General features: G+C 40.8%; 1 protein-coding gene across 9 annotated transcripts in view; it reads right to left on the bottom strand.

The window, feature by feature from the left end:
• Positions 1 to 26,360, bottom strand: part of magi2a (membrane associated guanylate kinase, WW and PDZ domain containing 2a) — a 269,662-nt gene that overhangs the window by 40,522 nt on the left and 202,780 nt on the right. For 6 of the 9 annotated variants that reach the window (XM_082510730.1, XM_082510734.1, XM_082510735.1 and 3 more), the window contains exons 7-10: positions 15,967 to 16,024; positions 14,722 to 14,840; positions 11,667 to 11,849; positions 151 to 831 (exon numbers count right to left, since the gene is read on the bottom strand). In XM_082510730.1, coding sequence (XP_082366856.1) covers positions 151 to 831; positions 11,667 to 11,849; positions 14,722 to 14,840; positions 15,967 to 16,024 — 1,041 coding nt within the window. Of the gene's footprint in view, positions 1 to 150; positions 832 to 11,666; positions 11,850 to 12,700; positions 12,998 to 14,721; positions 14,841 to 15,966; positions 16,025 to 26,360 lie in introns of all 9 variants that reach the window. The other 3 variants (XM_082510727.1, XM_082510728.1, XM_082510729.1) reach the window with 1 other exon arrangement.

Below are 26,360 nucleotides of genomic sequence, written 5' to 3'. Positions count from 1 at the left end.
CTGTAGCACAGATTTCTGCTGTCACTGGACTAAACCGCACATGCAAACACACCAGCAAAAGACGACAGAAATGAACAAGCAGACAGGAAGAAGGACAGAGATTCAAGCTCTTCTCCAAAGCCAGCAACACTACCTTTAACACCTTCTCACCTGTTCCACCTCTCTGAACCAAGAGGCAGGTCTCAGCTCCCACAGGGCACTCCTTGAGCAGCTCCACCACCTGTGTGTGACCGAATCCCTGCACGGGCTGCTTGTTAATCTCCACAATTAAGTCGCCCTCGCACAGGCCCGGGCAGCCCTGAGGCTCCAGGACTTGTTTAACACGCTGACCTGTGGCGCTGTCTGCAATCGTGAAGCCAAACCCATCCACGCCCTTCACCATGGTCAGGGTTAGTAGCTCTCCCTGGGTCGCGCCCGATGATGCCATAGAGACGCTGTCTGGTGGCGTAGTACCCGTGGTGGGAGGAAGCGAGCCATCTAAGTGGGTGTCCGCTGGGTGACCAGTGAGCAGCTGCTGCTGGGCGCTGACCGGGTCCTGACTGGGGTCTGTAACAAAGCGTGCCGTGCGGGTGAGATAATCTAGGTAGTTATCGTAGCCCGTCCTGCCGTTCACCATAATGGGCCGCTGCTCCATGATGCCCAGTGGGGAGATGATGGTGGTGGTGTTGTTGTTGGTGTTGGCAGCTTCCTCTGGCTCATACGGCAAAGGATAACCGCGACATAATACGAGAGTCACGCTTTGGCCAATAGGTACAGACTGGAAGAGTTTCACCACATCAGCATGGGTGGTACCCAGGACGCACACATCGTTGATGTAGACAATAACATCACCTGCAGAGAAAAAGCATGGACAAAAATATAGTGGTTAGGCATAATGGAGCTGGAACATTAGAAATAATGGGCACAGATGTGGGTGGCTAAAGGCGATTAATCTCAAGAATTGTAATAAACAGAAGCCACGTTCAGGCTCTTTTTAATTTTATATTGTACTTTAATGGCACATCAAATTACAATTAAAACAAAATGACCCTGAACTGAACCAAATTGCCATAAATCTAATTGGGCAAAGTTAAAGAGTGGCTTCAAAGTATTAAGTGCTTTTCTTAAAAAAAAAAAAGAAAGAAAAAGAAATCACAAAGAAAAAATATTAAATATTAAAATTCAAATTTAAAAATACAGCTCTTCATCATAACCTTGGTCAATGGAATTTCAGTTAAAACCACTTCATTTAAAGGAAGACTTATTCAGTCTGCAGAAATTTGACAGCAGTGTTCTGGGTCCTAGTTGTCTCACTGCAGAGCAATAAAAGACCCCCAGCACAGAACAGGCGTCAGTGACATCAAACGTGATGTACTGATTATGACATAACAGAAACAGCAGGAAAAAGCAGGTGTTGGGGTGGAGGTAGTTTGCAGGGGTACCAGCAACTGTATATGGGCTAATGGCTCAGTCACACCAGAGTAAAGAAAGGATGCAATCTCTTTTCAAATAGGATAAATTGGTGGCTGCCTGCTGATTGCACTGGATTTTTTTCACATTTGGCAAGCAGTTGTGGCAAACAGCTGAGCAACTGCCTTCAGTTGCAATGTGATGGCAATTGAAGGCAACCTATTTCCATACAATTGCGCTCCAACTCAGGCTGACAGCAACCACTCTCAGAAAGACTGGCAAAAGTTTGCAAATAACAAGTGTCTAATTTATAAATGCAGATCAATCCGAGTGTAGACTACATCAATGAGCCCAGTTCATCTGTGTCTCTTTGGTAGAGGGCACTCGACTGGCTGCCAACTGTTTGCATTCTGGTAATATTTCTGTAAAAGCATTGTTGCTAAGCGCCTGTGTCATTTCGCAGGTAATTCGCAGTCCTGCAACAACTACCGTTGGCGAAGTAACTTTTGTTTCAAATCAGGCTTTGTGCGGACTTTGAATGCAATCAGTTAATGTCATTTTCTGGTTAACCTCTGTAGATGTAGATGGCAACAGATTTGTGATATTTGCCCATCTATCACAGTTACTCACTGCATTATTGCAAACAAATTGCATGTAATTGCCAATTTGAACCCATTCAATCACAAACCGATAACAGAGAGACTCGTATCTTATTTTCATTTTTATCACCACCTCCATGCACCAAAGTTGCCCTGAGGATGTCAGCTGAGTGTGAGTGGTTGTAGAACTGGTGCCCATCTTTAAAGCAACCAAAGGCAACAAGACTGCAAGTTCATTGCATACGATCATAATAACTTTCATCACGCCACAGTCTCCAATCACTGCTTCCTCTCATTCAATGCCAGCATAAGCAGTTTAAAATAGATTTATCAATATCATGTGCAGAAGAGTATCAGCAGACCCATCAGCTGATGGACCCTGGCTGGTACTGAATTCAGCTGATTGTAGCCAATGTACAGGGACTATAGACTGTCCTAACAATGCTAACAATCTGTCACACTTCTACAAAGGCAGTGGTGATTTAAGAGAACAGAAACAGCTTACCATAGTGGAGAAAATCACTATAAGCAGGAAAAATGACAGCTATAATAGTGAAATATTGTGGGATAATAATATACATATGGGAAAAGCAATCATCACGGAAGGGCTTGAGCCTATCCCAGCTGTAAAAAAGAGAAAGGAAGGCTACACCCTGGATGGACAGGTAACCAGACAATTTACTCCTAGAGCCAGTTTAGCATTACCTGATATCCTTTACTGTGAGAGGAAGTTTAGAATCAAGCAGGCACACTCTACACAGACCCCACCACGGTGTCACTCCAGAAATCATTATGTAGAATATCAAATATGCGGAAGAGCAGCTGGCCTGGATTTAATATCAAGACTTCATCTCTCTACAGCTATTCACATTCTCAGCTGTACGCTACATCTGCGCTGTCTCTCCTCAGATGGCTTGCAGCTATAAACCATTTCTACAGATAAACATTACCACCGATAATGTCTCAGCTGCCTTTTAAGTATAAAATAGTGCATATGACAAGTGGCTAAAATGTTTGTCTTTTATGGTCCCAAGTGGTTTTATTTGCTTGCTGCAGTGTACTGCACTGTAGATAAAAACCAAGCCAACAATTAAATGTTCCCACACAAAAGCTCTTAACATCCAGGCTTATCTTTTTCTCAACCAGATTACTAAATATAGTGTTTTCTGCTCCACTGTGGAGGAACCATGCAGCTTTTTCAAAACTCTGGGCAAGTGGGACTAAGAAGCACAATCCACATTAAAGTCTGACAAACAGCATTACCTGGGTTGATAATGAAAACAATTACATTCTAATTGCAGGCATAATTGTCACGCTCTTTGGAGAGAGGGCAGGGTGACACTGTCAGTGTGCATTGTAAAGAGAAGGCGTTAAAAAACAGCAATCTTTTGTGATTAATAAGCAAAGCATGTGCTTTAGTGATTGGCTCTCACCTTGCTAACCACCCTGCCCAATTCTCATAAAACGTGAACAGCACTAATAGATGGTTCAATTACACTTTTATTTATTTATTTATTTTTACAAAAACAAGGCAATTTTTTTATTGATTTTCTGGATTGGCTGTGGAACTGCAACCGAGCAGCTAACCCCTCTGAGTGACAGCACACGTGGAAGTTAAAATATCACCGAAACGCTGTCTATCTTTGTAAACGGTGTCTCAAAAGCTTTTCGAGTTTAAACGCTCTGCTGGTATTGACAGAGCCAGCTCACACGTCTGGGCAATGTGACGTGAGGGACTTTTTAATTAATCTGGGTAAACGTAGCCAACATTTGCCTTGAGCATCAGTGTCAGAATCAATAGTTGAGCACACTGGCAGAAAACAAATGATGGTGCTGTGACCTCATGGCGCCCTCAAACCGCACATGTATCTCATTCTTTATAACCAGAGATGAAACGCAGATAAACCATCAACAGACACAGGCGGGTAGGAACTGTGATATAATCACATGTTTTACCAGGAATCTTTATTCCTAAAAGATGGATTTCAACTTCACACATGTGTGCCAAATTCTACCGCCTTCCCTATCTCCATATAGAAGTGACATTAATTTTGTTTATTACAAATTGCATAAGAGCGACTCATCAACTCCTCCAATAGTTCCCCTGTTACTCTGAATCTGTGTCCCCAAACCTTCTTGGCTCATTATACTTTAAAATGATGAAAAACACTCAATGATTCTCAAAAACGGAGAGTGCACACTCTCATATACTCAGAAAAACAGTTACGCAAAGCACAGGTGAGCACTAATCATAGGTCGATACGGCTGGCATGATAACAAAGCAAAAATAGCTCTACAAATAATTTTTACCTGCTTTATTTGATCTACTCATCAACTACTTGTGGCTTCACGGAGTAGCGGTTAGCATAGTTTGACACTGAGTGGGGAAACAGACACAGCCTGTGTACTCCTACTGCCCATCCCAGGCCCGGATAATTAGGAGGGATGTATCAGAAGGGCATGTGGGGTAAAATCTATGCCAAATCAAATATGTATATCCACCCACTGTGGTGACCCCTTGGGAAATAACGGAAAAACCAAAAGTACCGCATGTATTTTTTCTACTACTGAAGCAAAAGCCCATGCTACACCTTGATTGGCCTGTTTGTGTTTTTATAAGGTGATAAAGTGTTGCACGTGCATAAGTAAAAAAAGAAAAAAAAAAGAAAAAAAAGGTCATTTTAGCTCATAGCTAGGTGGTTGCTAGGCAACATGATAATGTTACCATACATTCTGTACAAATAAGCTTTTGTGAATATAAATCAAATGTTACTGTTGAGAAATTAAAACCTCAGTTTGCATCCATAAGGTGTTGTCGGTACATAAATGAATAATTTTTAAAAAATTGTCATTTTAGCTCATTGCTTGGTGGTTGCCAGGTAACATGATTACATTATAATATCTGATATAGATAAGAGCCTTTAGCGGCTTAAGATATGTGCCATGTTTTGCACACACACAGACAAACAGAAAACTGGTATATTGTTGGTATAAAGATATAAATTATGTTTATGTACTGTTTATGAGACAAAAAAAAGCCAAGATGCAAAGCTTCAGTTTTAAAATAAGCTAACAAAAACAAAAACAGCTAGCTACTGTATTGAAATAAGTACAACTTTGCAAAAGGAAATGTGAAATGAGAAGCAGTTGCACTGTGTAAATCCGTCTGAAACCAATGAACCTTTGAAACCAAATATTCTGTCACAACTTAACCTCCGTATATTTAATTTGAATTATTATTCGGTAAATGTTATTACTGAATAGCTATATCCCAGAAGAGGAATGTCCATTCAGTAAAAATGAAAGACAAGAACATTTATTTACTTAACATTTTTAGGGAGCAAAACTCATTTTTGTTCTTTTTTGCTATTTAATTAAACACATCAAGAGCCTACTGTCATTTTACTAAAAGAGCAATTTTCCATCATCATGAGCAGAACAAATTAAATCCATGGGAAAAGTGTCAAAATATCAGCAGATAAAACAAATTATTCACAGGGATCCAAAGAAAATGATGTATTTTTGCCATTTCGGTGAAACAAGGACAAATAAACAAACATGGCCACGAGCACGAGAGTGGAAAAAATTGAATCATCAAGAATGAGAGCTCAGACAGCAGCCCACACTAATTAAAACTGCCCTCGTTCTCTCGGTCCATTACAAAAGCTCCTGCAGGTCCCTTAAACAGTCCACATCACATTGACCTTATCTGTACACACCACGCTCAGTGGGACCAAGGCCCACGCTCCCACCTGCTTCATCTTCATTGTCCCATCCTTGCACATTCGTTATGACATATTCATCTCCATCTAATGGTGTGCTCAAGAGTCTGTCAACATAACGAGAGTTCTCTGTGGCCCTGCTGAGAAGATGAGGCCACGATAACAGAGCAGTTAAGACTCTCAGCAGGGTGGGCCGTGGTACCGACTGTGGTCGTCTGAGTGTCTGTGTGCGTCAGGCTAAATGTTAAAAACAAACAAAAAAAAGATGAAACAAATAAAAAGAAATCAAACATCTTATGGAGGTAGTGTACTTTCCCTTTTTTCTTACTTTTCGTGCAAGAATGCATTGAAATTAATTGTAAACAGATATAACACAAAATCAGGATGAAACTGCAAGAGAGAAATATTATTTCTTGACATGAGAAAAGCCTAACTGTAAGCTTAAAGTTATAATTTTTGTACTGTGTAAGGTGACACGTGATTCTAAGCGCACTATGGCCATTTTGACTGAATGCCTTTAATGATAATAAAGGTACAAATGGTTAACTGCTCATTAATTCACATATCTAATCAACCAATCACAATGCAACAACTCAAGAACAGGGCATTTAGTCATGCAAACATGGTCAAGATGACCCACTGAAATTCAAACAAGCTTAGAAATTGCTGATCAGCTGGGATCCACTTGTTACAACCAAGGTAAGCAAAAGAGCATCCCTGAACATATAACAGGTCATAAACAGGCAGATGGGATACATCAGCAGAAGACCACATCAGGTGCCTCTCCTATCAGCTGAAAACAGGGAAGCGAGACTATTATTCCTAAGGACTCACCAAAATTATACAAATGAACAAAAAGGTTTCAGGTTGATGAGCCCAATTTCCCAATTTCCTCCACAGTCTCAATCCAATAGAGCACCTTTGGGAAGTGGTGGAACAGGATATTCTCATCTCGATGTGCAGCTGAAAAATCTGCAGCAATTGTATGACACTATCCTGTCAACACGATCCAAAATCTCTTGATGAATGCCACAAAGAACTAATGCAGCTCTGAAGGCAAAAAGGGTGGTCCAACCTGGTACTAGCAAGGTGTATCTAATGATCTATCACTGTATGGGCAGGATTTTGGCCAACAGGTTGCTAAACCTTTTGAAACTTGCTTTAGTAGTTAGTTAAGATTTTTTTTTCATTGCCATCTTTGACTCGTGTTTTTCATAAACCTTTTTTTTCTTAAATAAAAAACATCTAAGCAAATATGGCAGCCTTATCCAAATAGGCCACACACTGTAAAACAAGGGTTGACTGTCCTCCACCTACAGACCCATTTCATTTCACGTTAAACACTTTCTGCCTCCTACATTCAAACCAAGCCTCTTAGCTTTTTTTTACATTAAAAAACAATTATTGCTAAAAAGAATTATTTTCTCTACACATCAAGCAATTTAATGGAAAAAATGATCTAGAGTACATTTGGTCTTATAGGTAATATATATAGATATATAAATATAATATATGTAACTATCATACATATGTTTTTGAAGCTGCACAATCACACAGTAGATAGAGATAGCCAGGAGGTGTCATAGGGAAAAACCGGCAGGAATCAGTTATCTGAAATTGGGAATTTCACACCTCTGCCGGCCTGGGCTTCCTCCGTGTAAGCTCTGAGTTAGCAAGCTAGCACTGTTCCTGAAGAAGTAGGACACAAAGTCTGTGGAGGCAAAGTTGGGGGAACGGGTGGGGGAGTACAGAAGGATATGAGCTGACGAGAGGAAGTGGTGAAGAAAAGATGTGTGATACAGTAGTAGAGAAGTGGGAAGGATATTTTAGTTATTTTGGGGGAAAGAATACATAAAAAAGAAATGGGAATTGTAAAACAAAGCAGGAGGATTGGACGAGAAGACACAAAACCCAAATGCTTTATATGTAGAACTATCAGGACAAGCTTTATTAGTCACCAAGGGATCTATTCTGGGCTGCTGCACCAACACATTTGTAAAAAGAAAGAAAGAAAGAAAGAAAGAAAGAAAGAAAGAAAGAAAGAAAGAAAGAAAGAAAGAAAGAAAGAAAGCAGAACAATTATGAGCTAGTGTTCTGCAGAAATCTGTTAAAACATTGGTGTTTTGGAGAGGAGCATTACTACAGAGGAAACACCTTGACCAGCTTGCTTTATGTGTGATAAATCACCACTATAAGCTCTGCATTTGCTGCAGAGTATAGAGACAGACACATCACTGCATACTGAGAGCATGACAAGCTGGCTACTTCTAGTCCCTTGACCTTTCAGTACAGATGGTTTGCCTGTGTGTGTGTGTGCGTGTGTGTAAGTGTGCTGCAGTGCGACCCCCCCTGTGGCCACAGCCCAACGTTGTGGGGCTTATAAAGTCCCTTTCATGATTAATGAAAGAACAAAACTGCAGTTGGTGCACGGGCATGTGCATATGTCCACACAGAGAGCTAAGACAATGCAAGCCTGGCAAGCTGCACCAGCCAAGAATATATGCAAATGGATAATACTTTTAAGTGTGTTTGAGTGTGGACCCAGTGCCATTTACTCTTGAAGAGGAAGCTCCACATATTTCTGCGTGAAGAAGTGGAGGAAGACGTACTTGGATGGTTTCGAGTAAAAGTACCCAAGTTATTCTGGAAAAAAGTAAATAATACAAAATACAACAAACCCCCCCCCCAAACACTTGGCTTGGATCCAGAAAACAGAATTACAACACAATTATTAAACCTCAGTTTCTTTTTAAAATACAATAGCTTTAGACTTGAATGAATAACATAAACACTGAAGGACAAACAAAGGATGTCTGAAAAGATTTGGGGACCCTATTTGGAAGTCTGTAGGGGATGTGGATCTAATGGAAAGTCAACTGGATTAGTGGTTTGTTGTGAACCATGCAGTTTTCTATTTATTTATTTTGTAACTTAAAGGAGAGGGCTTGTGTGAACTTGAACACTGCCATTGCTCCACTTGTCCTCTGTCTTCAGGTGAACACTTTTTTGAGGATGTGGATTTTCATGTGCTGAACGGGAGGAGCAGGTTGTTTTATTTTTGCATTTGATTAGTTCTAGAAGTAAAACTGCCCTTTCTTAAAAGGTACGCACGTTTGTGTTTTTTTTTTTGTTTTTTTTGTTGAGTAACTGGGTCCATCCCTTCTCTTCCACTTGTCCTTATCAGGGTCCTTGTGAGTGGGGCTCTAGCCTATCCCAGCTACCACAGGGCAAGTAGTGGTGTCCACCAGACAGTAACCATTTGCACTCACATTCACAGCTAAGGGAAATTTATAATCACAAATTAGCCAAACCCCACTAACTGCATCTCTTTGGGAGGAAGCCAGAGTACCTGGAGAGAACTCACGCAAACATGGGCAGAACATGCAAACTCCACACAGAAAGCCTCGGCCAGATGGTGAAGTCTAACTCAGGGGGAGCAATGCTAACCACTGCGCTGCCCGAGTAACCGGGTCATAATATTATATTTAATGACATGCATACAGTGGGGCAAAAAAGTATTTAGTCAGCCACCGATTGTGCAAGTTCCCCCACTTAAAATGATGACAGAGGTCAGTAATTTGCACCAGAGGTACACTTCAACTGTGAGAGACAGAATGTGAAAAAAAAAATCCATGAATTCACATGGTAGGATTTGTAAAGAATTTATTCGTAAATTAGGGTGGAAAATAAGTATTTGGTCACCTCAAACAAGGAAAATCTCTGGCTCTCACAGACCTGTAATGTCTTCTGTAAGAAGCTTTTCTGTCCCCCACTCGTTACCTGTATGAATGGCACCTGTTTGAACTCATCATCTGTATAAAAGACACCTGTCCACAGCCTCAAACAGTCAGACTCCAAACTCCGCCATGGCCAAGACCAAAGAGCTTTCGAAGGACACTAGGAAAAGTATTGTAGACCTGCACCAGACTGGGAAGAGTGAATCTACAATAGGCAAGCAGCTTGGTGTGAAAAAAATCAACTGTGGGAGCAATCATCAGAAAATGGAAGACATACAAGACCACTGATAATCTCCCTCGATCTGGGGCTCCACGCAAGATCTCATCCCGTGGGGTCAAAATGATCATGAGAACGGTGAGCAAAGATCCCAGAACCACACGGGGGGACCTGGTGAATGACCTGCAGAGAGCTGGGACCAAAGTAACAAAGGTCACCATCAGTAACACACTACAACGGCAGGGAATCAAATCCCGCAGTGCCAGACGTGTTCCGCTGCTGAAGCCAGTGCATGTCCAGGCCCGTCTGAAGTTTGCCAGAGAGCACATGGATGATACAGCAGAGGATTGGGAGAATGTCATGTGGTCAGATGAAACCAAAGTAGAACTTTTTGGTATAAACTCAACTTGTCGTGTTTGAAGGAAGAAGAATACTGAGTTGCATCCCAAGAACACCATACCTACTGTGAAGCATGGGGGTGGAAACATCATGCTATGGGGCTGTTTTTCTGCCAAGGGGACAGGACGACTGATCCGTGTTAAGGACAGAATGAATGGGGCCATGTATCGTGAGATTTTGAGCCAAAACCTCCTTCCATCAGTGAGAACTTTGAAGATGAAACGAGGCTGGGTCTTCCAACATGACAATGATCCAAAACACACCGCCCGGGCAACAAAGGAGTGGCTCCGTAAGAAGCATTTGAAAGTCCTGGAGTGGCCTAGCCAGTCTCCAGACCTCAACCCCATAGAAAATCTGTGGCGGGAGTTGAAAGTCCGTGTTGCTCGGCGACAGCCCCAAAACATCACTGCTCTCGAGAAGATCTGCATGGAGGAATGGGCCAAAATACCAGCTACTGTGTGTGCAATCCTGGTAAAGGCCTATAGTAAACGTTTGACCTCTGTTATTGCCAACAAAGGTTATGTTACAAAGTATTGAGTTGTATTTTTATTATTGACCAAATACTTATTTTCCACCCTGATTTACGAATAAATTCTTTACAAATCCTACCATGTGGATTCATGGATTTTTTTTTCACATTCTGTCTCTCACAGTTGAAGTGTACCTCTGGTGCAAATTACTGACCTCTGTCATCATTTTAGGTGGGGGAACTTGCACAATCGGTGGCTGACTAAATACTTTTTTGCCCCACTGTACATATCTCTATCTATAAAACTCAAACCAAAACAGTGTAAATGGATATAAAGCATCAGGTGTGAATGTGAGTTTGAATGGTTGTATGTCCCTCTCTGCTAGCCCTGCATTAGCCTGGTGACCTATCTGTGGCATACCCTGCCTCTCGCCCTGTGACAGCTGGGATGGGCTTCAGCGTGTCTTGTGACCCTGAATCAAATAAGTGGAAGAATATGAAAGGACGGCACTGACATGCAAGAAGCAAAAACTGCAGCCGACTGGGGTAGAGCTCCTTTTACTGGCAGTATAATTCTGTATCATTCATAATGTCAGGTTTTTGAAGCTGGCATGCAATTAGCTGCGTTCCCTTTGAAATATCATTACAAGCACAAAGTTCTATACAACAAAAAAACTCAAGGGGAGCTCAGGTAAGTACTGCTGTGAAATAGATACTATACTGTGTGCTGCTTTAATGAGCTTTTATTTGACTTTGTTTAGGCTGCACTCTGAAAGAAAGGCTGACCTCATTTCTTTCACTGCATGCTGATATATAGAATAGATACTGCAAGCAGAAAGGCCACATATAATTGCTCTTCTCTGCAACAATCTGTGAGCGCGATCGTGTGCAAATGCATGCCAGCCATGAGAAATGCCATTATTTTAAATTTGCAAGGATAACTTATCTACGTGACCTTCAGCTTCTAGTTTATTGAGCAGAGATCATTGTTTGGTGTCTGTGTGTGAATACGGCTATAGATTACATACTTAACACTGCCTCAAGAGAGCTCCTGGTTAGCTACAGGTAAAGAAAAGTGATTCAGTGAAAATAGCCTCTCTCTCAGTTTGTGTGTCAGTCACGCCTGAAGCTTACCTGTAGCCATCTTTGCATCTGCTGCGGCGGGCCCATCGGGGATAACGCTTTTGACCTGGAGGAATTCATCGGGCTCATCCCCTCCAATGATAGTGAAGCCAAAACCCATGTTGCTCTTTTGGAGTGATGTGGACAAGAAACTGCCTTTCAGCTGGGTGGGGTCCCGCGTGAACAGCGGCTTCTCTACAAAAGGATAAAAACAAGAAAATTAAATAAAATGTCTTTCCCTATAAGTTTTATTGCAATCACTAAAAGGCCCTAAAAGCTGGTGCAGGGGCTGCGCTCACAGGGTGGGGGGCAAGGGCAAAGCTTATTCAATAAGATACGGGTGTAGCCACAGGAAAACTGGAAGGGTATGACCACAGTAGCAAAACAGCACACTCGGACAAAGGCGGTATTGAAAGATGCAGGTGTGGGTCAAACGTTTTGCCTCCCGTGCAGGGCACCAATGCAATCCAAGTCCCTCTTGGCACACCTAAAATACACTAAACTGACACTCTGTCCTCGCCTCCCATGCTGGGACACAGTGGGCAGAAGAGGTGCAGACAGCCACAGTGGTGCAGTTTCTTCAGTTCCATCCCAAATTTGCAAAGAAAGCAGCAAAATTCAGCAAATGCCATGCTGCCAATCAGGGATCAGTTCCAGGAGAAGATGCTCAGGGAGGTTAGGGAAGAACTGGGAGATTTCTGAAGGAGGAAGAGCTGGGAAATTTTCTGATGGAGGAGCGCCTGGAGTCGGAATGAGAGGATCTCTGCCAACAAGCTTAGTCACACTTAACCAAGTCCCTCATCTTTTTGACTCGGAAAAGAGACATGGCTAGCGTGCAACTTTGCATCCTTTGTAAGCAGTCACTGGTCCAGACTAAGCGATGCCCCTCTGTACCTGCTCTTCCCAGGTGATAGGGCAGGTGACAGGGCATGGTCACTGCACAAAAACTACCTCAAGGGAATAAGGTTGCCTGCCAGTTACCATGCTTACAGTGCGTCAAACAAGCGAAGAGTCAGCCTCCTGTGCATCTTTCTTGGCCTACTTACTGACAAAGTGCCACAGGGAGTAGGGGCTACAGACTGGCTGCTCTAGCACTACAGCGCTGGCGGATGTGTGAAGAGGCCGCTGTTTCTGCCTGTGATTGGGGCACATATTCATCCGCCGAGTCAGAACACGCCGGAGCGGGGAGACATCGGCAGAGGAGGATTTGGTATACGAAGCAGTCCTGCAGCCCAGAGCTGGCGAGCGGGAGAGGTCGCTGAGGCTATGGCAGCGCTCGGGCACCGGGCCGACCTGGACGTGGGGGGATCTGGGGAGGGTGGCACAGGGGCTGGCATCCTCCACTGGTGTCAAAGTTTGAAGGGAAAAGAAGGAATAGAAGGAAGGAGGAGGCAGAAGTGGGTAGAGAGGAGGAAAAAGAGCCTCACTGGACTGAACAAAAGAAACAGGCTCTTCACTCAGAGTCGCGACTAACAACATCACTACAGAAACAAACCTCCACTTCTCGGATCCAGACAGTTTTTTCTAGCAGTACACATCCTACTGTAACAAACTGATAGAGAGCAGAATCAGGTAACCAGTCATTAAACAAAACAGTGAATCACCCTGAAACCCACATGTTCTCTTTGGAAGACGTCTGTTTATATGGCAATAAGTATTATTAGTCTGACCAAAATGCATTCCACCCACTGTTTTAATGAGGCATAGGTGTGAACTGACTGATATATCCTACCGTCAATCACTATAAAAATAATCTTTATGAGTAAAGCCTTTGGGGAAAAAAATTAACATTATTTTTTGGTAACATGCATGTTTTTTCTTACTTTTTCTTTCAAACAGCTTTTTACTCGTACATGCAGCTTTCCTGATTATATGACCTTGTGTGTATCTCTAAGGCCATGGCTATATAAAATTGCATCAGTGCGTAAATAGTTTGCTACATCTATTCAAATAATTTTATGTTGTTTGAAAGTGTTAGTGATTGCAGCACTGTTGGACATAATATTCAAGGATGAGGGGCTTAACACCTTGTTACGTTGCCACCCTGCTTCATTTTCAAGCCTAGAAATTCATATCTGGGAAATTAACATCTTTGTTTTCTGATACAGGATGTGATACATAAGATCAGTCTTAAGGTCAGTGTATACTAAAACATAATCTGCTTTATTATTATCTGTATTTATCTATTTGGGAGGATAATTCACAAATTAAACTCCACATTGTTTTTAACAAGACTTAAATATATCCATCGAGACTATAAACTCATCAAAAAAATTCTTTACCGAGTTCATAAATTAAATTAAAAGTATGGTCAATTCCTTATAGACTTTTTAAAATTAGACTGGTTATGCAACCAGAAGGAGTCGCCCCTTTTCAGATCCTGGGTTTTATGTATTTTGTGTCCAGCACACATGAATTTTCACTTACTGACAGGTGTTTTAAGCCTGTCATTGTCAGTTATATTTACATTTACACAAAGATTGTTCTGATTAGATAAATTACTGTTTATATATTAGCTTTATATATTGCCTGAAAAGTCTGCTCCAGTCTCCAAGGGGTGCTCTAAGAGGGGATCTGGCTTTCACAGAGCTCTGATCTGAACATGGTGGACTTAGTCTGGGATTACATTAACAGAATCAACTTAAAAACTCAACCCCAAAACTTTGTTGTTAAAGATGCTTTGAACAACACCTGCAAAGGACTCCAAAAATTAACACGCAAGTGGACCTAGAAGAATTGGGGCTCAAATACTGAATTTATTTTATTTCATGTTGTTTATCATTAGTTTGACAATTAGAATGAATCACATTCATTAAAGCACCTTCCCAGCATTTGCATGTGTAATTGAAGGTATTAAGAGAATTTTCCTGCATCTGCTTTTATCATTAAAGCTCTTGAGAGGCTTTCTGAAGCACAATAATAAACACAGAATGGAGTTTTTTAACAGATATCTTTATAAATGTTCCTTAATTATAGTGCAATATTAATCTCTTAATACACAAGTAATTAATAAATGGATATATATACCCTACTAATAATTTCCCATAAAGCCAAAGGCCGTTCTTACCTCTGTAGATGGTGGGAAGGGGCAGCGAGGACAGGCCCTGGCTTTGCATCTGCTGCTGCTGGAGTCTCCTTTTAGCTTCCAGGACTGGGTTCTCAAACTGGGTCCTTCTATTTATATGACTGAGATGATAACACCAGAAAAAAAAAGAGAGGAGATTTTAGATCTCACACTACACCAGCACACCTATCTCAGCCCCTTCTTGGAAAAGATCAGATCTAACAAACGTAGCACTACAGCTGCCATAACTATGATGATTAATTGAATGGCCAGTTCCCAGATTATGTAACAGCCGCAGAACAGTTCTGCTGAGTAAAAAAGAACAAACGATTGATTTCTTCCGTAATTCAACTCGTCTTGTAACCAGAATTATGTGAATCAGTGACTGGGAGTAACCCTGCACATGGAACAGCGATTTCCTTTAATGTCCTACGTTGATCTTAATTTAGTATGTACAGGGGGGAGATAGTCACTGACTACAAATGCTGTAATTTGCCAGTGTGAAATAATTAGTCATCATTAGATACTTCTCTCCATATTTAAGACTACACACACACACACACACACACACACACACACACACACACACACACACACACACACACACACACACACACACACACACACACACACACACACACACACACACACACTCTCTCCTCTCCTTATCTTTTAATGAACACCCCAGTATCACAGTCCTAATTACAAAACAGCTTAACTTTATTTTTATATAGTTATATAATTTCAAGGTCTTGCAGCTTCTTTAATGATATTTACATGATGACAAAGGGAGACACAAAGAGCATCTCGAGAGGGATGCGCAGTATATAAGGCAGAGTGTATTCAAGTGTCACTCTGCAGGTTTTTTAAAGCAAACTCAAGCCAAATGAATTCCCCCTGCCAGTCTAAAAATAGAGCAGCATCACAGTGCCCCAGAGTGGAAAGCATCCAGCCACAAAAAATAAGAAAAAAAAGGCACCCCTGAAACAGAGAGGGGACGTGCAGTTCAATACAGAGGACAGGCCACTGCAGCAGTTCCTCTGTAGCATTCAGATGCACGATCAGGGCTACAGATAAGCACATAAACTTGCAAACAAACAGTGAGCCGTCAGCAAGCAGACATTAAGAGTAACTCTTTTCTGGCTACATCGCCAGTTTGCTCCTAATAAATATGATTAATGCGACACCAGCGGGTGATGCTGAAAATCAAAAGCAAGTCATTATGTATTAAAGATGTACTGAACTTACTCGACATAGTAGCTGCCGTAAATGGGGTCATCGATTTTCTCCCAGCCGTACGGAAGCTCTGTTAAAAAAACAACAACAACAAAAAGAACAGAAGCGATAATGAAGGACTTGTTTATTCAGTGAACTTGCATCAGCATGTTGATGTTGCATGAAAAAATGTCCGTGGCAGATTAAGTTTACAGTGCCATTTTACTGTTTGGTAATCGTCAGTGATTTGATGGTACATTAGCATGATAACTGGAAGGATTATTTCTCATCTATATTTTGGAAATTTCATCTTTTATAAAAAAAAATAACTTATGGCAATAAGACACAAGATTAAAATCTAGCTATGTTTCCTTTGCAACTTGTCACATTGACGTGCATCAAATGCAAACTTCTTTCAGAAAAAAGTTGTAAAACTGCACCAAACGCTGTTAGATCTAGTGGCTGAATTTAAATCGGTAAAATATTTATGTCCTGCATCTTCACCAGGCTGTAAATATACTTTAAAAATATGGGAACATTTTCCATAAATTAACAGAATAAAACTAGAATGAGCACAAACTGTCAGGGTATTATATCTCAACATGTTAGTGAAGTTTTACTCTCATTTCACCTCCAAATGTCACGAGTTAGGGACTGGCTTAAGTTCCCAATAATAAACAGTACATCACAGATATTGTAAATGTCATATCAAACAATACAACACTTGTGATAAGCATCTAAATGACATATTAATTAAAGAGCAAACTCTTGGTGTAAGCAATGCAGCCAGCACAGAACTAATAAAAAACTGCAGTTCCATGAGTGGCCACTTGAGGCTGGCACAACAATTGATTCAAACCCTGTGACTGACATTTATATGACACGTGCATATGGAAGCACAAGTATTCCCAGATGAGACGGAACTCATGGAGGAAGATTTCTGCAGCAGTCTGGAGAAGATTACAAATGGACAAAAGCGCCATAACGGCGAGCTTAAATGATTGTGGCTGCTTGACGATGTCATCATCAGCGTGCGAAGCGACCAATGCAGGGAGGATAAATGTGCCATAAAGGTGTAACTTTCCCAAGGGCTCAGAAGGTAGGGGAGGCCCGGTTGACATAAATATCCAACGAGCATCTCTGGATTACATGGCAGGCATACTTGCTGCGTTCATACTGTAATATATATGTGTGATATATGTAGAAGCTGCTCCATTAGAAATGATTGCTGAATCATGAATTCTATAAACAGATTAGCTCGTCAGTCTGAGGACCTGTTGTTAATGGGCTTCTCTGTTTTCTTCCATGCTTGCAGACATTACAGTTGTCTTTCTGTTAATGTAGCCTGGTAAGCTTGACTAAATGTGTCCATTCCCCAACCTCTAACTGCAGTTGCTGTCCATGGTGCTAATCAAACGTGGGGATGATGCTATTGATATTATTGATTGCTGCTGTATGATAGGGCAGCACAGTGGTGCGGTGGTTAGCACTGTTGCCTCGCAGCAGTCTCTCTGTATGGAGTTTGCATGTTCCCCCCAGGTCAGCAGGACTTTGCTCTACTACTCTGGTGGTACTTCCGCTTCCCCTCAGAGTCCAAAGATATGCATGGGGTTAAGCTAATGGACGATTTTAAACCGCCCGTAGGTGTGAATTTGCGTGTGAATGGTTGCTTTTTTCCTATGTGTTAGCCTGTGGCCCGTCCAGTATGAAAGCAGGCAAGGGCCCAAGAAATACCTGCCTCAGTGCCTATAACAGAGCCTGTATGCCTGTGTAAAAGACAGAAACGTGTTTAAGTCAGGTATAATGAAATACCTTTGGTCTCCATAGATAATATTCCTGTATTTCCCTTCCTGTTATTATTATGGTGTACTGGAGCTTTGTGGTAATATGTGTTAATTTACAGCCCAGTTTAAGTGAAGGAGATTCCAGCATTTTATTAGTCCGTTACTTAATCTAATTAGCAGATATGTATGTCTGTGTGATGAAACTTCGCAGTCTACAGATGAACCTGGATAGCCAAGCTTGCTTGATAATTAAGAACTCCATCATCTCAGGGTGGCAAATGGCTCCATCAAGACCATTAAGATAAAGTCAAAGCATCAAAATGTAAGTTCACAAACCAGGTGGCGTAAGTCACTGTAGCGTTGTTCATATTTTATATACAGTCTATACATAAAACACAGACTATGAGTTAACAGCACATAAAATATATGCAAATATATTTAATGATATGTATTCTGGGATGATATTTGCAGGAAGCTAATTTCAACTGAACCTAAAATGTATCTCCATTTCTAAAAAAAACAAAACCCAAATCACCTGAACTCTCAAACTGCCACAGAGGCCAAAACAACAGATGTGAGTCATGCCCACCAAACCCTCCACAGAACAACATTGGATGGATTTACCACAGAAAAACCTAATTAAATGAGAACATTATGAGTTAACGAGCAAAACTAAATTGAAACGCTACGATTTGGAGGACCTCGTTGCGCTGACAAACGAAAACCTTCATCTAACACTTCTAAATGAAAAGTATAATGTGTATAACTTTTTATAACGAGAGGAAATCCATGCAATACATGTTTGGGAATATCACTCAAAGCAACAAATGTAACCTCGCAGGAAAGAACAATCTGAAAATCCCCTTTGTGATTAATCTTCTAGAATTGATAAATGATCCATAAATGTCAAAACAAGATTTTGGCAATGCCTAAAAAAGCAGTTGTAACAGCTGGCATTGACTACCTGGTCAGACTGAGAGCTTTACTTTTTTACACAAAGTGGTGTATAACTTTTGAACAGAGTGAGTGCACCTTGGCCTCTTTCTATACGTGAGATGTGCTGCAGAACACGCTGCAGTGATCAAAGGAGATCTTCCTTCCAGCTCTGACAGTTATCGGTCATACCGGACAGGACTTTGAAAGTTTTGCCCCATCTCCTCTTTTCTATACCCACAGCTCACTGGCAGAACACATCTCTTAAAAAAATGCCTAGAAGGAGTTCCCCCCTTTGCTTTCCAGGATATGAGCAATTAGCATTTAAAACATATTCCCACATGTAGACTGCAGAATTTTAGCATAATATTGTAATCATTGAATACCAGCTTGGGTACTCACTGTTAGAGGCTCGTACTGAAATAGAATCTAAGCTGAATCTAGCGTGGAGCTCGGGGACAGTGTGTTCCGGTCCTGCTCGGCTTAGATTCAGACCAGCTTTGATTAGTGACAATGCAAAGTTAATCAGGATGAGAGCAGAGATAACAGCAGAGAAAATGCTTCCTAATCAGAAAGGGAGGCAACCAGAGGGAGAACTAAAGCACCTCAGGCTCTCCTGGACTTTGCAGCTTGTTGTAGGCACGACTGCAGCTTGTGACAAAGACACATAAACAGGGATTCACCAAAGATATGATACAATCTATGGTCACTCTGTTCAGTGTGTTAAATATCACCCCTTGACCTAGTTAGCAGACTCGATTGAGTGCATACTGCTCCTCTGTAGCAGACAGCACTATTGCACCAATGCTAAGGAGTGTACGTGCCATATGCCTCTCTGTACCCATGCCCCCATCTCCTCCAAACAAATGATTAAAGTTTCATAAGATGCACTATTTTTTCCTGCACGCGCACGCGCACACGGTTGTGAGTGATACAGCAGTGCTGTGAGCAGGTTGACAGCCCATGGGAATTCCTTCTGTGAACAGCAACATTTCATAGAGTTAATGTTTTTGTTTTTTTAACTAGACCTTTGCTAAGTTCTACACACCTGTATACAAAGTACATACAAATTATATTACTTACTTTACACTCATGTTCAGAGGTATAACCCCTTTTCCACACACACACACACACACACACACACACACACACACACACACACACAGGAGATCAAAGGACTCAGTCATGCATCCCAGCACTCTTCTAATGAAAAGCTTTTCTATTAAAACGTCCACAGAATATTTACAGAAACAAAAACAGTCCCTGGCTTCAATAACAAGAAGAAGACAAATTGATTCTCTGTTAAGGATAGTTTGATTTTATTAAAACTTGGCTCTTATTATTATTCTTTTGACTCATTTCTGACAACAGTTCTCAAACACTAAAATCTGGCAACACAGCAACATAGCACTAAAGTCTGAGGGTAAAAATACACAAGTAGTAAAATAATGGAGTCACTGGAAACGAGATAGCTACAAAGCACAGAAAATATAAATAGAAAGTAAATATCTCCTAAAGAAATATTTTACCCAAACTATGAAAGTGACAAATCAGATGTTTAAACAGTTTAAGCCTGAACTACAAAATAATTGCCAGAAAATGCAATTTTTTTTATTGAACCTTCTGAGAAACTTCAAAAAAAAAGAAATATTATTTTACATACATTTGTATATTTTTGCTACATTTGCTACATTAATTTATTAATTTACATGAATTATTTTTTTCAGGAAAGAAAAATCCCAGTAATGACGTAAAGGTCTCAAAAAACCTCACAATAACATAAAAAAAATGAGAAACACTTAGCAATAAAGGGTTAAGAAAAAATTAGCACTATTTGAATCTGATGCCGATGTTTACTGCTGTTGAGAAAAACCACTAAAAGCAAATTTCATGACTTGTTGGAATTCACTGACCTCCAGAGAGCGACCCATTCTTTCACAAACGTTTGTAGAAGCAGTCTGCATGACTAGCTGCTTGATTTTATACACCTGTGGAAGTGATTCACCTGAATTCAATGATTTGGACGGCTGAGTGAATACTTTTGGCACTATAGTGTATCACTCAGCACTGATGGTGCCTTTCTAGATGTGCAAGCTGCTAGACGTCGGGGCGGAGGCTTTTTAACTGAGCGCAGATAACGAGCTAAATGGTCCTTTTCCTCTTTATTGCTGTCCATGTTTTCCAGAAAGAATTTTAAATTTTGATTTGTCTGACCATGGAGCAGTTTTCCACTTTGCCTCCATCCCCTCTAAATGAGCTTTGGCTCAGAGAAGATGGTGACGTTTTTGGATCATGCTCTCATATGGCTTCTTCTTTGCATGGCAGAGATTTAACCTGCATTTGTGGATGGCATGGTTAACTGTCTTCACAGACAGTGATTTCTGGAAGTAGTCCTGAGCCCATGTAGCAATAAAATCATGCAGAATAATGCAGTGCCACTGAGGGACAGATGAAAACAGGCATCCAACATTGATTTTCTGTCTTGCCCTTGGACACAGATTTCTCTAGAGTCTTGAATCTCGAGTCTTTTGATGAAATTATGTACTGTATATTATGAGATATTCAAACTCTTCACAATTTTCTCTTGAGGAACATTTTTCTGAATTTGTAGATACAGCTTTTTGCTGATCGGTGAACCTCTGCCTCTAAGATCCTCCTTTTGTACCCAGTCATGTTGCCAATTATTGTAATCAGCTGCAAAAGATTTCTTTAGCTTTTTCTTTTTAGTGCCAAGTAACCAACTAGTGAGGCATTCAAAATAACCAAATTTATTATTAAACTTCTACATTTTCTCAGTTTAAAAATGTGACATGTTTTCTGTGTTTTATTGTGAATAAAATATTGAGAGTTGCAAATCAATGTGTTCAGTTTTTATTTTAGATTTTGCACAACTTCCCGACTTTTTTTTGGAATTGGGGTTGTAGATTGTCTAAACTAACTGTTGATAACAAATGTTTATATCTCTCTGATTCCCTGATTACTCATGTTTCTTGCTGATAAGACTTCCTTGCAGCAAAATCATTTTACTCCCAAATCAATTCAAGGGAACGGATTCATGCGTTTCCAATGATAGTTATTTACCTCCTCTCTTAGCGAATAAACCTTATGAAACAGGGGAAGTCAGTTTGCAGACTTAAACACTTTTCTTTACTGTTTTAATGTCTTTGCTAGCTGCTACTTGTGATTACTGGCTATAATTCAGCATTACTTACATAGTCTTTGTTTAATGTGTTCATGTGGTATTATGGCCTCAGTGCCTTACATGCTTTACACAAATGCGCCCACACTGCAGTGCTGTTTTTGTTACTGTGCAGCATGATGATAAATGCTGAACTTAGGAGGATTGTCTCTTTGCTCGCTTTCTTTTGTCTGGCTCCACTGAGTGTAGTCTATAACCTCTTTGTCAGCAGCCTGCAATGAAGCACTCACTCCTAGGGACAAGTTGGGCGAATGTGTGTGTGTGTGTGTGTGTGTTTATATTGTGTATGCAATATAAAACCAATGCTTCTTATCAGTGGAAGGAAATGTCAAGCCAGTGTAGAATTTTCAGGTAGGAGCTCTTATTATGAAGCCCTGAAGCGAGGGGAAAAATGTTTACGACTGCTAGTCATGCCACCACATTCATCCTGCAGTCACAGGTGGAGCGCCTCTTACTACCAGCAGGAGGTATCCTGGCATCTTCCCATATTTTCTGCCACTATTATGCTCCATAATCTCTCTTTCTCTTTCCTCTTTCTCTCGCTTTCGTCCTTCCAAAAGTATCCTTTTATCTTACATTACCTTACCACATGCAGTCTCGCCAAAACTTTTTGAAGGCAGGTTTCACGCTCACAAGTGTATTTTTTATTCTACTTTTTCCAATTTGGTCTTACAAAGAAGTTGGCGAACCACACAGCCCTCAAACACCGCAGGGATTCACCAGGACCTTGTTTCTTGCCCCCCCCCCTTCTTTCATTTTTCCACCTTTTGAAAAGCAAACAAGGTGAACTGAATCATTTTCAGTGCCCTGAGCCTTTTGTAGTCACCAAAAATTAAAGTTCTGTCTTACCGGATAGTGCACTGCACAGGGCTTCATCTATCATGTCACCTTTGAATGCAGCCCACTCGAGGGCTCAGGCTCGATCACTGAACCTACTGGGAGAAACTTCTCTCAGCTGATTAATGTACGTTTCTACTGATCAACACTGGCACAAAGTCCACTAACTGACAGAAGGTATGAAAAACACATTTGAGAACACAAAATCAGCTCAATAATTCAATGAAATACACAATATATAAAGATCTAACAAGAAATAAATGGACCGTTGTTGTCGCAAAAGCTTAGACTTACCTACTGCAGAATGCATTCTTTGTAAGTAGCAGCCCAGCATCAATTCTCTAAACTTCAAATTTAAGCTGAAAAGTGTATGAAAGGCCACGGACGACAAAGAAGCTGTTTCAATACTACAATACCGGCTTAATTATTTCAGCTTCTTTTTGAATTGCCACCTGGTCTGTATTCAGAGGCACATTCCCTGCAGCTCTGTGAAAGCTTTTAATACTTTTATTTTTATCCATCACAATAAGACAACTAGATCATCCAAGACACTTTTTACATAAGGGAGGCATCTGATTAAGGCTAAGTTTATTCTTAAACATAACAGTGAACTAGGGCTGGGCCATATTATACCGTTCACGGTAATACCGGTATAATGTTAGGCAACGATAGGAAAATGAAATATCGCGATAGAATGGGAGTAAAACGCGCATGCGCAGTGCCTTTGTTTTCATACGCACATGGCCGATTGTTGAGTGAAACAAATGAACCAGAATTGGTTTGTAAAAATGGTGCAACTTCAGTGATGTGGAACTGGTTTGGCGTTTGTCCGTCAGATACACGACAAAGCACATTTTTTTGCAGAACACGCAAGCGGCCGTCGTTATTGTCGTATTTGTCGGACTAAGATGCTCTTAAATCTGGGAGTAATCTGGGTCCTAAACTCCGTAAACCTTCAGGTCAAACGAACTGCAGCATCACTGAGAGTTTAAAAACTGTCTAAATTCTTTCATCTTTAATAAAACGATCAGCATTGCTGCTTTACCAGGTGTAACTATGAAGTTTAACTTCCAGGCATCCATGAAAACAAAATTTATTACATTTAACGGAGTTAGAAGTTAGCAGGAAGCTAGCGGAAGTTAGCTCGCTAGTTTCGCTAGTTACCCAAGCATGATATAGCATGTTCTGACTGAGAGATTTCTGAATAAATTCAAACGTACAGCTCTGCTATCACTTCCAACATAAATGAAGACGGGAAACTAAACAGCAGTGACGTTTGTAGGGTTACTGAAGTTGGGCTAGCTGCTATATAATGATGTGCTACGTGATCGCTAGCGACACAGCTATGTTAGCATGACATAAACAGTGAAGCTGGAGGACGAACACTAACACTTTTCCACTTATAAAAGTTAACGTGCCTGATAGTTAGAGACAAATGCAATCGCATGGCAGGATGCTGTAAACGGACCAAACTTCAGTCAGGAGAACAACTGAGATAATCCATAACAACTGAGATAATCCATCCACAATACGAGGTTAATTAATATACTGCAACAACATGGGAATAGAGCAGCTGCCAGAGAATTCAACATTAATGAATCAATGGTACAGAAGTGGAGGAAGCAAGAAGAATGAGTTTAATAAAGTTTGATTTATCTGACTGCCTTGTTTCGCTTAATGTGCCTTATAATCCCGTGCACCTTATGGTCCGAAAAATACGTACTGCACACTGCAGTTTAATGTTGCAAAGCACCTCTTTTTAACTTCAGTGGATATTATACATGGTTATGCTCAGGATATGTCAGCCCATTTCTACTGGAAATGCCTTTTGGTTAAACTTTCAGCAAGGAATTTGTATTCGCACTGTTAAATTTTTATAAAGCTTTAATGTACATAAAAACCAGCTTCTTGTTCAAGTGAAAATAAAAGGAAGGTTGTCTTTTTGCACTAGTAATGTTGTGGAGTTGTATTTTGTCTTGCATCAATTATATCGTCAGTTATATCGTTATCGCAAATTTTCAAATATATATCGTGATAAATATTTTTGGCCATATCGCCCTGCTCTACAGTGAACCCATATATATATAGTCAGACCAAGAAGAAGTCTGAAACAAGTGGTAATAGATCCTTAAATTACAGGCAGAAGTCACAAATGTGCAAACGTGTGAAGAGACAATTAACTTTATGTCCAGTGACTGAAGTGACTTTTAATATTAGGTTTAACTGCACAACTGAGCCTGAAACCCATCACCAACTGTCAGCTAAAAAAGAAACAGGTAACTGTATTAGGTATGAGGTTCAACTGCTTAATGCTTAATGAAAACATCTAAAAAGCCAATCACACGCTGTTTTAAAGACAGACACACATAAAATACTTATTTAAATCAATCAGATAATTTTCTCAGGGAGGTCAGGGATGAGTCCCTGCCCCAAGTGGAGGAGTTTAAGTATCTTGGGGTTTGTTCACAAGTGACGGGAGAAGGGAACGTGAGACTTACAGACGGTGCTGTGGCCGCAGAAGCTCTCAATTTACTGGTCGATCTACGTGCCTACAGTAGTGACTGAAAGAACGAGATCGCGGATGAAAGCGGCAGAAATGAGCTTCCTCCGAAGGGTGGCTGGCCTCTCCCTTAGAGATAGGGTGAGAAGTTCAGCCATCCGTGAGGGGCTCAGAGTAGAGCCGCTGCTCCTCCACATCGAAAGGAGCCAGTTGAGGTGGTTCGGACATCTTACAAGGATGCCCCCTGGGTGAGGTGTTCCGGGCATGTCACACCTGGAGGAGGCCCTGGGGCAGACCCAGGACACGCTGGAGAGATTAAATCTCTCGGCTGGCCTGGGAATGCCTTGGTCCCCCGCCCGGACAAGCTGCAGGAGGTGGCCGGGGAGAGGGAGGTCTGCCCTCCCCGCAACCTGGCCCCGGATAAGCGGTAGAGGGATGATGGATAGAAATAATTTTCTCCTTAAAGCATTTTATAGATACAAAGAAACGACTTATCTGCATATTGCTTTATTTTAAGATAAAATAACTTTTTTTTTAAAGATAAAGAGGCCTTGTACATTTTCACATCCTAACTGTAGCTGTAAAAAAAATACTTTCTTTTTTCAACACTTTTTATTGTATCTTTCATTCAATACTAAAGCCAACGTTCAAGGCTTTTTGTCAACTGTGTTTGCAGTGGAGCTCAACAAACAACCTCACATTAATAAAGGTGTCAGTCAATAAATTGGCCTCTTAGCAGGACACAGAAAATTTGGTTGCCGAGCTACAGAGTAAAAGCAAAGTACTCATCAGCCAGCTGTTTGCACAGCTATTCTCTTCCAATATTTAAAACCTCAATAAATAATCAGCATCTTGTTTTTTTTTAAATGCATTTTTAACAGTGAGGCTAACCTGGTTGATAAAAGCATTTCCTGTGACTATTTCACAATAAAAGCAAAAAGCAACTTGTAAAGCATATAAAGAAGTGTAAAAAAAGAAAAATATGATAACTTATTGAACCTTTTTAAGCCTTTACCTGGCATCTGTCTACTGCAACTTGACTTGACTTGGCTTGCAACAAAAACTCTGCCTGTCTGGTAAAAATCCCACTGTAGACATCAGCTACTGCAGAAAGAAGAACCACATTGTGCACACATTTAAAGCCAGCATGTCTCGGCAGATGAAATAAGGTATT

Source organism: Aulonocara stuartgranti (genome assembly GCF_965226115.1).
Source record: "Aulonocara stuartgranti genome assembly, chromosome: 17".
NCBI classification, from domain to species: Eukaryota; Metazoa; Chordata; class Actinopteri; order Cichliformes; family Cichlidae; genus Aulonocara; species Aulonocara stuartgranti.
Note: the sequence above shows the minus strand (reverse complement) of the source record. Positions and strands in the feature narration are given on the sequence as shown.